Below are 17060 nucleotides of genomic sequence, written 5' to 3'. Positions count from 1 at the left end.
CTGTGCCAGATTAAGGCTATTTCACATTCATGAAATGATCATTTTGTGAGTTTATCCTTTATTCACTCCCTCCCAGCCCTGCTGCAACCTCACCAGTCTGTTCTCCTCTTTGCCAAGGATCATCTCATGATGAATCTCCTGGTTTCCAAAGTGCTGCGCTATAGAGAGACCACTCAGACAGTAACACGTGTGGTAGAAATCTCTGGACCTGGGCACAAAAAGGCATAATACAGGGCATAAACATCTTAACGACAGGCAGGACCAAAACAGCGAGGATCAGATTGTTTTCAGATAGTGTTTGAGAGGCCAGCTCTGATGGTGTGTGTCCATGTGCGTGTGTGTCCATATGGTGTGGGACTGACTTGCCAGGCTTATCCACGAGGCCCCCCGATGGGTTCTGACAGCAGAGGAGGATGTACTCTTGCAAGGCCTGCTGCTCGAACATCCACCTCTGCCGACTCAGCTCCAACTCTCCTGCACAAACAAAAAACACTCTCATTATGTTTGTACAAATAAATAAATAGATAAAAAAATGAATGCAATTAAAGCTGGGAATTATTACTAGAGAGAGGTTAAAGCATTGCAAAAACCAGGTACCCAGGATCTCAAGGGGGGCGCATGATTTTGTCCACCCTGACTTTGTCAAAATTATATTTGCACATGAATTAAAGGCATGATAAAACACTTCTAAAGTACTTTATCCAAAGGTTTTTCTTTTCAAAAATATCATGTACAGGGCAATTTCCTTTAGGTTTTGTTGATGAAACAGTTACAATGTATGTTGATTTTTGACAGCATGGCATCTTGTTTTGTTCTTTCATGTGTCTCAGCATTTCTTAAATACAGATAAGGGAGCTGCAAGTAAACCACAGATTTAATATGTCTGACTGAAACTTGACTTTATAAATACACATTCAACTGTATGTCCAGCTTAAATTAAAGTTTTTGGGGGGGTTTTCAGACTAACACATAGATACTGTGGCTGGAGATCAACTTCTGAATGCATGCATGTACACACTACATGTACACACCGCAATCTAAATCTAAATCTAATTAGACCAGACGAGCCTAGGACTTCTGCACATGCTCCACAACCCTTGTTATGGCCTTTTACTTGGAAGTAAATACTAAAGGTAGTCTTGCCATCTGCCTTTTTAATATCACCATAAGCTTGGGGTAAAAAATGCATCGGAACTATAACACTAAGGGGAGGAAGACTTTTTAAAACTTTTCAAAAACCTAAATTTTGCTAAATTGATTCATCATCTTTTAATACTTTCTAAAACCCCACAGACACCCAGTAAAGGCTGCATTACCTTCTTTGAATAAGGCTCTGTGGAGTAGAGGCAGGAGCCCAGCCTGCCAGAAAGAGTAGCAGCCGTCCACCAGTTTGTTGCAGCGGCCCTGAAAGCCTCCTTCAAAGCGCATCTGTCTGCTGACCACCCAACGCTGAGGAGGAGACACAACAAACACATGTTAATCCGTTAAAAAAAAAACAGCTAAAACACCACTGAGGGTGTGGAACTGACATTTCCATAACATGAAACGTGCAGGGCGGAGGTTATTTTTACACTGGAGCTTAGACCCCACAAAGTCACACCATAGCAAAGACTGAATTAACTAAAGTGCTGTCTTAATATTTTCAATAAAAGGGGAAGGCGTTTGCAATATTGTTGCCATGGAAACCTACAGTATAATTGGGACACATGCAGCCTGCTGGGCTTAGATTGACTAATTATGGAGTATTGGGTTAAATACCAGCTGGGGTCTACTCTCCTGAAGAAGAGAGTTTATTAGCTTCCAATGAGCACCAAAGAAAAATCTCAAGAGTTTCACTGAAGAAAATTAAAGTGCAACTAAAATGTATACATAAATCTTAGAATTATGCCTGAAAAGATGCTTTCATTTACAAAAATATACCAAAAATAACTACAGGATTACTCTTTTTAATAGTCACTGACTTGTGATAATATCTCATGATTTTGTCTGCTTTAAGAATCAGTGTCAATATTTTCAAATACTGAGACATTATTTTGACAAGAGAGACTATTGTGAGACACAAAGTCATTTTTCAAATTTCAGATCAGTACTTCAAGGCGTCATTACTTTGTGATACTGAGTCATTATACTAACGAACTGTCATTATTTTGGGATATTAGAAAGCTCTGATATTATTTTAGGTTACTAAATCATTATTCACAAATACTACATCATCATTTTAAGATATTAGGTCATTTTCATGGTAAAAAGTCTTTATGTTTTAGGCAATAAGTAATTGTTTTAAAGGAAGCAATCCTATAATTTTGAGATAACAACATATTTTTTGAAGCAGTTCATTATTATATTGACACACTGTACATATTAGTTCATTCTTTTATGAGAAAAAATTAATAAATGTGGAAAAGGTCACCGATTTCAGATACTGTGTCACTATTCTGAGATATTGTCATTATTTTGAAATACTTAGTTTTTTTATTGAGATTTTGACATACAAGGATGTGTCCTTGTTCTTCAGCTCTCTGTTGAGCCGGAAGTATTTCCTGACCCACCGTGCAGGTCCATCTCAAAGCCTGCTCTGAGGTCAAACGATCAATGAGAGAGGAGATGATATCTAAGGAGCTATGGGTGAGGATATGTGAGAGTGGGCATCCTGGAGGTCGTTTTACTGACGATTCGAAAGGCAATAACAAAAAGTGGAGATTAATCACTGTTAACTAAAAAAAGAGAAGAAGCACTTAACTTTAGCAACTATTCATGTAGAGTTTTTTACAGCTGGATTAATAACATGTGCCCAGTTAATCCTACAATGTTGGAAGAAGCCAAAATCTGTGAAACTGAAAATGTGGAAAGAAGACATGCTGGAAATAGATGCATGTGGGAAACTGGTTGGAAAACTGAACTGGAGAAATGGCTAATGTAAGGAGCAAAGGGACAGTTTCTACCGTCATATTCTGGAAGAAAAAAAGCTGATCTTGTTAGGATGTTGATGGACAGTAAAAGCACATACAGGTAATTGTACTGGTCATGTATTTATGATGCTTTTGCACCCAATCTGTTGTACACTTAACATCTGTCACACATTTCAGTCCTGTTTTGTAAGTTTATAGAGATTTATTTTTGTCTGTTTATATACTTGTCTACTTACATAAAAGTTTACTGAATTATAAAATAAATGGAATTGCTTTAGAGCCCCTGCACTATGTAATCCCATCCACATGCATTCATATGCCACGGACACAGCAGAGGGAGAAATTTTGGGTTGTCTTGCCCAAGGACACATCAACAAGTAACTACAGGTGCTGGGGATTGAACCTGTGACCTCATCTCAGCTGTGCCATATGAGTGGTCAGTATCTATTTTTAATAATAGACTTCAGGTTGTTTTTCATGTGTTTCTGGTCATAACTTGCTAATATACAGAACCAAAGCATTGCTAGAGTGTATTCTATTGCAACTAATTGATTGTATATTTCTCTACAGAAACAAACAGCTGTTTAAGCTGCCTGACATCGGAGTGATGATCAGCTAACGCCATCATCACATCACATGACATACAAAACAAACAACAAATGAGGTTTAAACAGGAAAATTACCACAAAGTATCCAGACGTTGTTGAAATGAGGGACGGTTGATAAAAACTGAGAGGAACATTCATATTTGATAAAAAACATATTTGAAAAACAATGAATCAGCGCTGATCTTGCTATGATAATGTGATGGTTTTGTTTTTGTGAGGTTTAAATAAGCTCTAGTTTCAGCACACTTTTCAGTTACCTTGGAAATTTCACCGAGACCTTGTAAATGGTTTTGTTTGTTATGAGTGAGCTGAAATAAATTTTATTTATTCATTCAAGAATGAAAAGAGGACGTCTCATGTCTTAAAAGGGACATATTTTACCCATTTAAGACAAGTTTATATTGGTCTCAAAGGTCCCCAAAACATGCCTGTGAAGTCTGTTGCTGAAAAAACACTCAAGTATATGATTTCTGTGTGTTTCAGCCCTGCTCATAACGAGCTGTTTCTGTGCCTGTGGCTTTAAATGTAAATGAGCTGTCTGACCCCGCCCCTTTTAGGAAATGGATGCAGCTTAATGGATATGGAGAGGAGGACAAAACTTTCTTCCAAGTGGGGAGGGCCAACCGAACCTGAGGGCGTTGCTAACTTCCCACATGACATCGTGAGGGGAAAATCTGAGAACGGCTTGTTTTAGCACACATTTTCTGAAAGGTGGAGGGGGTCCTGGTACTTGAGGGGATTGTGGACAGGCCAGGGGCACATATTTTTGTGAGAAAAGGCTGAATAGGTGATTTTTGCATAATACATCCCCTTTAACACATACGTATCTCCTCAATCGCTCTATCCTCTGCTTGGCTCTCTAAGCTTCCAGTGAGGGATGAAACTTCATTATTTGAGAAGCTCAGTCGTCATCCTTTCCTGTTGAGTAAAGTCAAAATTCTCAATACTATGTCAGTTCTTAAATAAATGTTATCATTAAATTGAGATACAGTATCAGTATTTGAGTTTTGTGTAATTTTAATCATTGTGCCTTTATGTTCTCACACACCGTCATTACTCAGAAATTCTATCCATTTCTAAGATACTATCACATCATTCTGACACACACCGCCATTACAAGATTCTTCGTCATCATTTGAAATGATACCTGTAATCTTCTGAGAGATTAAGTTATTTTTATGACATTAGCAAGTCACTATTTTGGGGACAGATATCCATACTGACTGGTCATTTATGAAGAAGAAAGTCACTTAAAAAGTGTCCTAAATTTTTTAGACACTTGGTCATTACTACTTTAATTATTGTTATTATAATAAATATTTTTTATTTTAGTGGGGAAGTCTCCAGTTGTAATAACTCAGAAGAATATCTTTGTCTCTTGGGTCAGTACACACTAGTTTAAATGAGCCTTTCCAGCAGCAGAAGCTGCATGTTCCTCTTACAAACACCAGCTTCTCCAGAGTAGATGTAAAACAAAGAAACACTTTTTAAATATGCATATTTTATGTTTTGGGGTTCATTCTGGCCTCCTTTCAGTGTTAAATATGAAAAAATTATTAACTCTACTGTTGTAGAGACTTCTGAAAGAGGCAGTTGTTTTAGCTGAAAAACAGAAATATCAATATGTTTGAGGGTTTTTTTTACCTCGCACATGTAGTAACCTTCTTCATGAATGCTTTATAATGGGACTGCTTTGCTTAAAGCAAACTTTCAGCAGACTGATAATTCATTTCCAGACTTTCTTGTGAGAATATTTCAGCTTCCCTTTCTTGAAACTAGATGTAGATGGTTTTTTTCCTATTCAAGCCAAGCCAGGGCATTGAAACACAAGTTCAGTGTTTGCATCTTTATACTTGAAGTTGTTGATTTGTAAAACTAAATTGAAAAGGTTGAATTTTCTTCACTCGTTTTTGTTCACAGCTTCGTACTTGTAGAACAAAAATCCTAAGAATTACAAAATGTCTCCTCTCTTGTTTGTTAAGTCTACAGTCTTCAGTAATGCTGCATGAAAAATACAACAAGGCCACATTAGTCTGCGAGATGCCATCAACATGAATCAGCCCCCAATGTTAATGATTAATTTATTCTCTAAGAGATGAAACTGGAGCTGTTTTATCAGTGTGACTCATTCTACATCACTGGATGAAAGAAAACTTTAGAAAAGCAGCTTTTGTTCTAATCCACTCAAACACAGAATACATTTAAAGGGGCACGGCTGTAAGGATAAAAAAGAACTGTAGATTCTAGAGACATGTCTCTAGATCAGATTAATATCAATATGAAGTGTAAATCCATCCTATTTTTTAAAAATAAAATAGACATTCTATATCAAGATATTGATTTTAATTTGCTACAAGACAAAGAATTTCAACCAAACCTCCCAGCTTAAAAGCTGGAACATACAGAAGTTTAGCAATTTTCTGCTTCTTGAAAAGGGCTGCATGTTTATGCACGGATAGCCCCGTTCCTCACAATCCCCTTCAGACAGGGCCTTCCTATGTGGGGCTTATGCATGCATGGGCTCCCTCCAGGTAATCCAGCTTCCTCCCACAGTGGAAAGACATGCTTGTTAGATTAAATGGTGGCTCTAAGTTGTCCGTAGATGCCAGATCGCCTGTTTTAATGTAGTAAACTACATTACATGAGCTCAACAGACAGCTGAGAAGGCGCTCAATTATTTTTTTGCTGAAGCTGGTGAGAAGGAGAAGACCAAGGACATCTTATCCACCAAGAAAAGCTTTCAGGGGCACCAGGTTAGCTTAGTAGTTAAAGCAGGCACCCATACACAGAGGCTTTTGTCCTCAATGCACTGGTTTGTGGAGTCAATTACTGGTCTCTGCGCTGTTTGGTGCATGTCTTCCCCCTTCTCTCTCTCCCTATGTTTCCTGTCTCTCTTCAGCTGTCCTATCTAAATAAAGGCAAAAATTCCAGAAAATAATAGTAAAAAAGCTTTCAGTGTGGTTCTCTTCTCTGCTTTGAATAAAGAAATGTTGTCCAGTTCTGGTAGAAGTGCCACCACAGGTGGATCCGCGCTAATCTCTTCACTGGGTGTCATTGTTTACAGGCTTGCAGTAGCTTAAGCTAAACCACATGTTTAGTTATTGCCTCTTTTTCCTCAAATGATGCTGATTGGTCCAGTCATCCTCCATCTGAGAGCAAATGTATCAGCTTGATGCTTCGCAAGATGAATGGACTCTGGCCAACCTGTCAGTTTTGAAAGGTTATGTGAGTGTCACTAGTTCTTTCTTTCAATTCACCAATTGTTGGTAATTTAAGACATTGTTTCCCAATCATTTTTCTTTGGAGCCCTGCCTACATGTACCTGTGAGAAGCGGAGCCCCTCCAGGACCCAAGAAAGAAGAAAAAGTGACACACTGCCACCAAAAATCAACATAGGTTTGATTATTTCACTGATAAAACCCTACGCATGCTTTTCTTATCAAAACCTTTGTATAAACTACTTAATAACTGCTTTTTCATGGCTTAAGTCAATATTTGTAAATTTAATTTTGGCAGCTTCAGAGCAGACAATGCCTTGTGCCCCCCCTGGGGGGTCCCAGACCCCAGGTTGGGAACCAACGGTTTGTGACAAAAGTAAAACTATTTAAACAAATAAATGAAGACAACAATAATAATTTATCACTTGCACTATCAGCACAAGACACACCACAGAGTAACGCAGTAGCAGTGTAAAAACAGGTGGTTATGCCATGCGCTTACTGTGTCAGTGGCAACCAAGCCTCAGAGTTGATTGGCTGGTACTTGTGTGACCTATAGCCACTTAACTTGTCTCATCAGTTAGTCCTGTGGATTATCAACTTTCTGACAAACAGAACTCAGAGGGTGTCTGTAAATGGCAATTTATCAGACTCCCTTACTACTTTCACAGACTCACCACTAGGGTGTGTCCTTCCCCCCTCCTCTTTACCATGTACACTGATGCTTGTAGGAGCACTAAGGAGGGCAGCTACCTTGTTAAATTTTCTGACGCCACAGCTCTGCTGTCCCTCCTTCAAGGTCCAGTGTTAGATCATGGAAAGGCTCTACCTGATTTTATTTCCTGGTGTGATGAGAACCTTTTAGATTTAAATGTTTCGAAAACTAAGGAGCTGATCTTTGACTTCAGACTTCAGAGAGACACCGTGGAGGAGTGCACCACTCATAATGAAAAAGTTGAGTGTAAGGTCATACAAATATATAGGCATATATTTGGACGATCAACTGAATTCTCTCTCAGGCAGTCCTGTCATTCAGTGTTGTTTCCATCAGTCTTTTATTGAGTCTTCTTTGTTTTTCTTTCATATGCTGGTTTCACAGTCTATTGGTCTGAACAGTTTTGTTAAAGTCTGTTCTAAAATCATCAGTGTTAATCAGACAGATTTAAATTCATTTTGTAGCCAGCAGATCCTTCACAAGGCTGAGAGTTTTCTGGCTTCTCCTGATCATGTATTTATCAGTGAGTTTTCTCTATTGCTATCAGGACGTCGTTAGGTTTTACCTGTGTGTAGAACTAACTGCCATTTAAATTCATTTATTCCTTGTGCAATCAGATTATTGAATGCTCCTTAGGGTCTTTCAGTCTTTTACCCTGCAAGTCCCTTTTCAGCCTGTTATATCAGTATTCACTTTTTTAGGTCTTATTGTGTATTTCAGCTTACATTTACTGTTGTTGTCTTTGTCACTGTTTTTATGTACAAGCTGCTTTGAACAAATTGCCCCTTGAGGGATTAATAAAGTTGTTGAATTGAACTGAGCCGATCAGACGTGACGTGGGCATGACATTAAGTGAGACTATGAAGAGTAAAAAAAGTAAAAGAAAATGTCAGTAAAGATAATGGGCCAAATATACAATACAATCATCTAAGTAGAAAATCAGCTGACCCCTACAATCAACACACTACAGAGTATTATAGCTCTTAAAGAAGCTAATAATGTGAGTCAGTGATATTAATGAGCAGTTGTTTCATGCTGCTGTATAGTTCTCGACCCGGTGTCAACTTACAACCTTTTTGAACCACCAGGACTCTCTCCCTCCCCTGACCACCATCTCCAGCTGCACTGCTGCTCAGGTTAAACCACTCAGACAGAAATCTATATTTTGAAAGGGACAGATATTGACCCGAGACACTTAAGAGAGCGTACTCTCTCAACCTTTGACTTGAAGTACAGCTGATATTTACTAAAGAGCTGAGAGGCTTTGACCAGAGATAGGGACTTTCTTTTCTGAGCTTGTTAGCATGCGGAGAACTCTTTAATCACTCACATGCAGGTTTTAACTTAATAAAACTCAGAATTCAAATATCTGATGACAGAAAAGTGATGGGAATGATTGTGGAAAACCAGTTAAATAATAAAAAAGTTAAAAATGATCAGTCATTTCTCACCAGTAAAGCTTTAAGATCCAGCATATGCTCTTTCCCCAGGATGACGAGTGCCGCTGTGCCACAGAACGTGTAGCCCCCGTGGGCCTCCAAACCTGGCACTCCACTTAGACCACCCTCCCAGTTCTGACACCTGGAGACAGTGCAAAAATAAAAGGCACAATAAAAACACACTCCCTGCTTTATGAGAGAAAATGGAGGCACAGAGCGGTCGTTAATAATTCAGAAATAGACCGCTGTGTTGCTAGGTTGTACCTGAGGATCCAGCTGGTCGTGTCCTCGAACAGTTTGGGTGTGAGGATGTTTGTGAGCGATGCTACAGAAGCTGCACAGTACGCACTCCTGGAAAAGGAAGCAGGGCAGACGTGGGTGAGCAGGAAATCCGCTCCTCCTACACTTATCTTCCAAAGCATCATGTTTTAGACAACCAGCAGACAAAATATAAATATCCATTCTTATTTTTGTGAAGTCATCTGGGGTTTAACATATTTATCTTTGAGCTCTGAACCTTAAACTCCAAGATAAGGCTTATATTTGCTTTTTTTATCACAAAGAATCATCTCAAAGACAAGACACAAATATAAAGTAGAAAGCATCGTCTGTTTAGCTTTCTTTCCCTGAACCACTTAACAATTGGTGTGTGCAAATATTGAAAGACAGCTCTGAGTGTGCTCAGGGTTAGAATACTCTAGTCCTAGGGTCGTGTCAAAATATATGGCACTAGTCCAGGGCTATCAAAACTTTTTTTTAATGGGGGACGGCATACAGAAAAATATAAAGATGACACGGCCACTGTGATGTAATTTAGCAAACCAGTCCAGTGTAAATTAACCGCCAAGCATTCTGGGAGTGTTGGGTAACACTTTACTTTAGTGGTCCCTAATAACTGAGTAATTTCATAGAAATAAGGGGCAATTATCTTTTAATTTCTCAAGAATAAGGTGGCAATTTCACAGTAATAAGTTGGTATTTTACCAAATAATACATTGGTAACAGTTGCTTGATAATTCCCAGGTAAATTCTTTATTTCTTTATAAATTAAAGTGAGTTCTTCCTGAATAGTTTTTAAATATGTTTTAGGGTTAGGGGTTAGGATTAGGGTAAAATACCACCTTCTTTACCAGGAAACTGCAACAATACTACATGGAATTACTTTGAGCAATTAATACATAATCATTAGGCAAATACTTCCTTAATATTACCATATTTTCGAGTTTTATATCCAAAGTCTCTATACTTGCAAAGCCCATTGTATCCCCCATTGTTTGTTTTTTTTTTAATTATAAGCTAAAAATAAGCTACATCAAAGAGGCCCAATCATCCTTATATTCCTCTGTATGTGGCCCACAGGGAAAAAGTTTGGACACCCCTAGTACAGAGTGTGATAAAAGGAATGAAAATCAGCACAAAATTAAGTGTATATTTACCATAACACATAGTTTTAATGTGTTCTTGTTTCATACAATAATATGTCTCCAAATAAATTTAAAAAACACTTTGTTCAATACTAAATTGGCACTAATAAAACTGAGGTTTGCTGGTAGTTAACTTAAGTTTCATCTGACTACATCAAAATGGTGTAGAGGCTAGGGCTGGGCAATTAGTAACAATTTAGAGTAAACCGTAATGTCTTGCTGTAATTTTTAAATTGCATAAGTTGCAATATCACTTATCGTGAAATGTGTCAAAATACCAGTTTAATACCATTATTTTTGCAGCAGAGATATTATGCTCTCAACATGCAAACATTCAAGTGTCTTTTTTTCTAGAACAGCTTTAAAAAAAAATCTCACTTACCATATCTTTGTATTTCTGTGTACATATGGCCTTTAAAAAATCATCCAGCCCTAGGTAGAATGTTTTCTATGTGTGTTTGTTAAAAATAAACAAGATGACTAACTTAAAACTAACTGCATATTAAATAAGAATATTTGGAAAAACACAAAAATCACAAATAGATTGTTTTACCAGCCTAGTAGACGCATGTCTTTAATACTCTTGTCCTCCATCCAGGAGGTAAATAGGCAAACTGAGTGACAAAGCATTTCATAGTTAGCACGTTTTTCATAATCACTGTAAGATTTTAGACTTTTGCTATGTGTTTCTTAACAATTCTTATTCTGTGCTACTGGAGGAGTTATTTTGCATAAAGCTGGAAAAAAACACTGCCTTTTCTTTATGTCAACAATTCTTATTAGAAGACAAAACTTGCATTTAATTTGTGTTGTAGTCATCTTAAATTTTTCTATGTATTCAACTGAAATTCTAAAAGAAAATGGGTTAAAATAAACTTGAAAACAGCTGGGTAATGTAGTTTATTGAAAACATGACTTAAACAAGAGTAAACTGTGCCATTTATGGGGCGATTTTAAGCTGAGGTTTGATCTTTGAACTCACTGCAGATGACCTGACAACAACAGGGCCTCTTGAAGCAATGGCTGACTTTTTGGGGGCATTTTTTATAGCCAGAGATCTGTGTAAAAAGATTTCAGGTTAAGACTTTCTGTGCATTGCCTTCTTTTACACTTTGTATCAGACTGAGCTGGGGCCATTTAAGAGCAAATCTTCTGCCGCACTTGATTTCAGATGTCTGTTTGATGTGTCCCACCCTGTGCATAGGCTGTTATCCTGCAGGTTTACCTCTACCTACAGACTTTGCAGTGAAAAATCTGGAAATGTGAATTAATTTACAAAGACGGGATGTAGTTTAAAACAATGGCTACATTAAAAATCAAGGAAAGAGCTGTGTCAGGTCTTAGATCAGAAGTTTTTTATTGGTTTTAGGATCTCTAAGGGGAATATTGTGATCAATTCTTAGTTGGTTTTGGTTTGGCTTTAGGATTTGATGACAGTAAGAAAAAATATCAAATAAAATGAGGACTTATCCTGTAATGAAAAGTGAGACTGTGTGACTTCTCTTATTCTGGGTCTAATAAAACTTCTTAAATCCACTGGATTTTTTTCTTACTTCATTAAAAGTTGACATTTTAGAGATATGTTGTTTCCACAGGAGAGAGACAGATGAGCCAACCCAGCAGAAAGGAAAAAACAGTTTAAATTATTCAGAATGACAGCAGAACATTAATTGGTTTGCAACAGATAACAGCCTCCTCTGAGAGCAGAGAAGTTACTTTGACTTTTGTGGTTCTTTGTAGAAACCGGAGACGATACCTCAAAGCTGCTTATTAAAAAAAAAAAAGCCATCGCTCCACAAAGAAGATTCAAAGAAAGGAAATGCAATACAAATCCACCTAGAATCTACTGTTATTATGCAAGCAAGATGGGTATTTCTACTCTTTTGTATCAGCACCAAAGAAGAACAAAAAGACATGTAAAAAAGAAAAGAGATGAATAATGTCCTAAGTGTTTGGTGACTGTCTGACTCCTACACAGTAAGGACATGGTAAAAACAGCAGAAACATACACTTGGCTGTGGCTTCTGAAGTATTTTTCAGACTGATTTTGGTGCAGACAAAGCAAATGTTATTTAAGGAAGCGACAAGGGAAAAGTGATAAGAGAAGATGGAGGGGTATGCAACGTTATCTTTTGGGCTCTCACCTGACATCCACCTCCCCTCCAACGTGCATCACAAACGAGCCATCTGGCTGCTTCACTGACCATAGGAAATCTAACAGTTTCTCCCTAGAGAGGAGTCAGAGCAGGAGGAGAAGGAGGGGGGTTAGAGAGGGGAAGAGGAGGAGATGTATGATGACAGGAAGAGCAGAATAGAGGCGATAAGGGGAGATAGAGAGGAGACAGGGAGGAGGAGAGAGGCGGTTTAATAAAACATTGAGACAGAGTCAACACACAGAAATCAGGACTGTGAATGTGAGAGGTATCGTCCTGTCAGTTACAGAGACATTAATACAAGAAAAAGTCATTTAAACAAAACTAACAAGCTCTCATAATGAGCTGCTAATTAAATTACATCAAGATAATGCCTGTAATACCTCCTACAATAATATGCCTCTGCTTATTTCATTTTACATTACATTCCTACCTATTATACAATATTATATTTACTACCATTGAACATATTTTAGGTGATAATTAACCCGTGACATCAACATAAGGACATAGTATCTACGTCTGCAGAAGAAATTATTGTATATACTCCCAGCAACCACTTTATCTGGCATTCCTGGTCAGCTGCTCATTAATGCAAATATCTAATCAGCTGATCACATGGCAGCCACCAATACATTCAAACATGTAGTCAAGGTCAAGACATTCTAGAGAAGTTCAGAGCATCATAATGAGGAAAAAGTTGACTTTGAACATGCTGTAGTTGTTGGTCTGGCAGAATTTTCATGTCATTTATGCCAAATTCTGACCCCACCATTGGAATGTAGCACAAGATATCACGATTCAATGTACCAGGCAATGTTTTACTAATCTCCCATCTCATACATCAGCTATAAAGAGTGGCTATTTAAATTGCTGTTGCTTTTCTTTATGTTTGGACATTCTCTGTAAACCCTAGAGTTGGTTTTGTGTTAAAATCCCACTAGATCAGAAACACTCAGCCCAGCCTGTCTGACACCAACAACCGTGGCACATTCAGAGTCACTAAGACCACCTTTCTCTCCCATTCTTCATTCATTTTCAGATCTCTCCTGAGATGTTCGATAGGGTTCAAGTCAAGGCTCTGGCTGGGCCACTTTACGACGTTCGCATTCACTTTTTTAAAATAGGTGTTTTCGTCCAATCATGCTCCAAACTGCAACATATTCAATGAACTAAACATGCGTTGTTGAAAATGTTGTGGAAACTTGGGTCGCGATCTGTTGTAAGACAGACTGGTGGGTCCTGAAGCCAGACCAGCAGAGATTCACTGATCTAGAACATTTTTATTATCATTGAAATGAATGCAGTTCACTAGATCCATTAAATATGTAAAAGTTTAAAATCAAGCCTGCAGAGCCACTAACAAAATTCTCATTCTTCGTAAGACAGAAATCTCCAAAAGATGCCATTAAAAAGTTCTCTGACAGATCTACAGTGCATTTCCTCTTCCAGATCGGATTTAATTTCAGTTTTCTGAATAAAAGTATCTTTTCACATCACATTACTTTAGCGTATTGCTGAAACAGTCAAACCCAACCACAACCATCACATGGCCATGTGGTAATACCTGGTATAATATGAGAACTAGACTGTACCTGTCTATAACATTGTAGGCCTCATCTGTGCCGATGATACAGAGAGCGTTGACAGCAGCATATGTAGGTGCAAGGTGGGCATGTTGTCCTGGACCCCCCGCGAAGCCTCCTGTGGGGCTCTGGCAGCGAGCAAGAAACTGACATACACTGGGGAGAGGAATAAAAACATGAATGGAACAGGTTGATTAGGCTGATATTTTTTGGCACACTGAATTATTATATGTTACAATATAATCTTGAACTGTCTGAAATAAAATGAAATGAAATGTCAAATGTGCTTTATGGGTTGATAATGTATTATGTTTTAAAACAGTGAATGCATTCTCCCTTGTTTTCAATCAAAATGGTAAAGCTAATGTTCATTGAGTACATTTTAACATGCTTTAATCCACTGTTAAATTTTGTATAAGGCTTAACAAGTACTTCTCTTGAAATATCGCATCAAATCAACAACATCATATCTTATTGTATCTTGAGTCATGGCATCATATTTCATGAAACTGTCTTGTATCTCAGGCCTGCAGACCTTTCTGACATTTCAAAATGAGAACCTCTGCCTCACTTCCCTGAGCTGATGTGGCAGTAGAATACAGACCTCCTCCCTCATCATCCTTTCTGCTTTCTGCTAAAACGTCCAGTCCATCCTTGGCCATGTGGGGAATTCACAAAACTGAGAGCCAAATGAGTTGGAAGAAAAATCTACAGAAACTTTGGCCAACCAGTCCTGAGCCAAAACTGACCTGAGAACAGTGTGCACTTCATGAGAACGCAATCTGTTGTAGGTTGCATTGTTGTAGATCTTTGAACAGAGCCTCTGTGTGTGTGTGTGTGTGTGTGTGTTTGGGCACGAGGGCGTCACACAGGCGTGGGGCAGTGCCAGCCGGTGTGTTGGCACGTCTCGTGGTCATAATGAGAGTGTGGGTTTGCAGCCTGGCAGCGCTCCTCGCTACAGGGTTTGCAGAGTTTCTGTCGACTGGCAGTAATTTAATCAAATGACATTTTGGAGGCAGTAACACTGTTTGACTCTGTTTGAGGCTACAGCTGCAGGAACACGGCTGAAATACCAAACCTGCCCGCTCGGCTCAATTTAATCATTAGTCTTGTTAGGCTCAATTACCTGTCATGGTAACTTCAGGAAAAACATTCATTTGACCACAACCAGAGTCAGAACCATGACTAAGATTATTTGTTGCAGTTCATTATGAAACTGCAAGGCCAAGAAGTTACAAAACAAAAAACTGACACTGTACCAGAAAGACATATTAAATAATAACCAAGACTCTTCAGCTGTGATTCCAAATTATATAGACATTGTAAATCAAATCTGCAAAAATCAAAATTCCAGAATCTGAGTTGTGAAATCTTTCTGTTTTTCTGCTTATAAATGCTGATTCTCCTCCTGTGAAATAATCCTCTATATCTCTGATAATTTCTACTGGTGTTGTGAATATAAAATAAAAATCAGTCAAGCAATTTTGCTTCAGATTTTATTGTTTCAGCCTCAGAAAGAGACAAAAAGTCCTTTGTTAATTACTATTGACTTTGTGGAGGAAGTTCTGTTTTTTTTTCTCGCACAAGCTCATTTGCAAAGGCAAAGCTATTTCAGGATTGCCTTTATTCATACAATAGTATTTAATTAATAATAAAGTTAACAAAATATAAAGGATTTTTATGCACAATGAGCCCTATTGCGATCCTCAGCTTTATTTTCTTGTTATCATCCGTCCTTGCTGTATAAATTGCTTTACACTGCCATAAAGTCCTAACTATTAAATTCCTTTACTTCAGGGGGGACTGCGGCTCAGCAGGTAGGGTTGTCAGTGGTCCCTCAGGTGGGTGGTCAGGGGTTCGACCCCCAGCTCCTGCAGTCACATGTCTTGGGCAAGACACTTAACACTAAATTGCTTCCACTCCTGCACCAGTGGTATGTGTATGGATGCGTGTGAATGGGTTTAGCTAATACTGACGGTCACTCTACACAGCAACCTTCACCATCAGGGTCAGTGTGGTGTCCTGACACTCTATTCTATTTCTTTAAATGCAATGTTATGACCTGTAGAGTCGTGACCACCCCGCTATCTGTGTCATTCTGGATTCCAGCCCTTTTTTGTGCAGCATAGCCAAAGCAGCTGCCTTCAAAAGTGGCACCAAACTCCGCCACGCTGTTCTGCATTTCGGTGTATCACAGTACTTTATGAGCAGTGAAGATGTTGCTTGCAATACACAATAAATGGGGCAAATTTTCAAAAGCATCTGGTCACACGTGATATGTGATGTTGGTGGCTGCACTTGTGAACATAGTAGCGTCTCAACACTTCACACTGGTATATTAATTAAAACATACATGGGTTGCAGCCAGTTTTGAGATGAAAGTGACTATTCTTGGCAAACAGAAAGTGACATAGAGCTGCATAACATCCAATCATAAGAGAGGAAGATTGTATCACTGTCGCCCACCATATTCTAGTAGACAACATGCATGTGCGGCCCACGGACTGACAAAAATGACAAAAACAAAAAGTTTTTACTCAAGCGAGCAGAGAGAACAACTTGAAGTCAGCGTGAACAAAGCAATAACACATGCAGTATGATTGTGCACACCCAAAGAAAACTTTCCTCCTCTCAGGCTGCAAAGATGCACACTTCAGCAGAGAAATGTTGCACATGAGTGCTGAGAAAGTGCTCACAAATATTCTATGTGTGCATGGCTGTTTGATTTATGCTCCTCAAAATCCTCATTTGTTTTTCTTATTAAAGCGCATATGTTTTGCTACCTATCTGCCTTCATAAAAGTGCAACTTATTTGTTGAATATTTTTGGTATATGCTGATTTTTGTTTTGTTTTGAAATTCTTCTTTTCAGTGTACTCTACCTACTTTTTTGTGAACTTTATTTTGCATCTTTTAAAATGTTTTCCCTTCAATTAGTGGACCAAAATAAAAACAATAGGTGATTAACTGCTTTATATTAGTCATAAAAAATAGATATTGATATTCACA

At 38.3% G+C, this 17060-nt stretch overlaps 1 protein-coding gene across 1 annotated transcript in view; it reads right to left on the bottom strand.

The window, feature by feature from the left end:
• fntb (farnesyltransferase, CAAX box, beta) overlaps window positions 1-17060 on the bottom strand; it is a 30881-nt gene that overhangs the window by 2492 nt on the left and 11329 nt on the right. Inside the window, exons 5-11 of the mRNA XM_041804480.1 lie at window positions 14062-14208; window positions 12458-12541; window positions 9154-9240; window positions 8902-9031; window positions 1317-1449; window positions 363-474; window positions 94-208 (exon numbers count right to left, since the gene is read on the bottom strand). Coding sequence (XP_041660414.1) covers window positions 94-208; window positions 363-474; window positions 1317-1449; window positions 8902-9031; window positions 9154-9240; window positions 12458-12541; window positions 14062-14208 — 808 coding nt within the window. The remainder of the gene's footprint in view (window positions 1-93; window positions 209-362; window positions 475-1316; window positions 1450-8901; window positions 9032-9153; window positions 9241-12457; window positions 12542-14061; window positions 14209-17060) is intronic.

This window comes from Cheilinus undulatus, linkage group 14, assembly GCF_018320785.1.
Source record: "Cheilinus undulatus linkage group 14, ASM1832078v1, whole genome shotgun sequence".
NCBI classification, from domain to species: Eukaryota; Metazoa; Chordata; class Actinopteri; order Labriformes; family Labridae; genus Cheilinus; species Cheilinus undulatus.
Note: the sequence above shows the minus strand (reverse complement) of the source record. Positions and strands in the feature narration are given on the sequence as shown.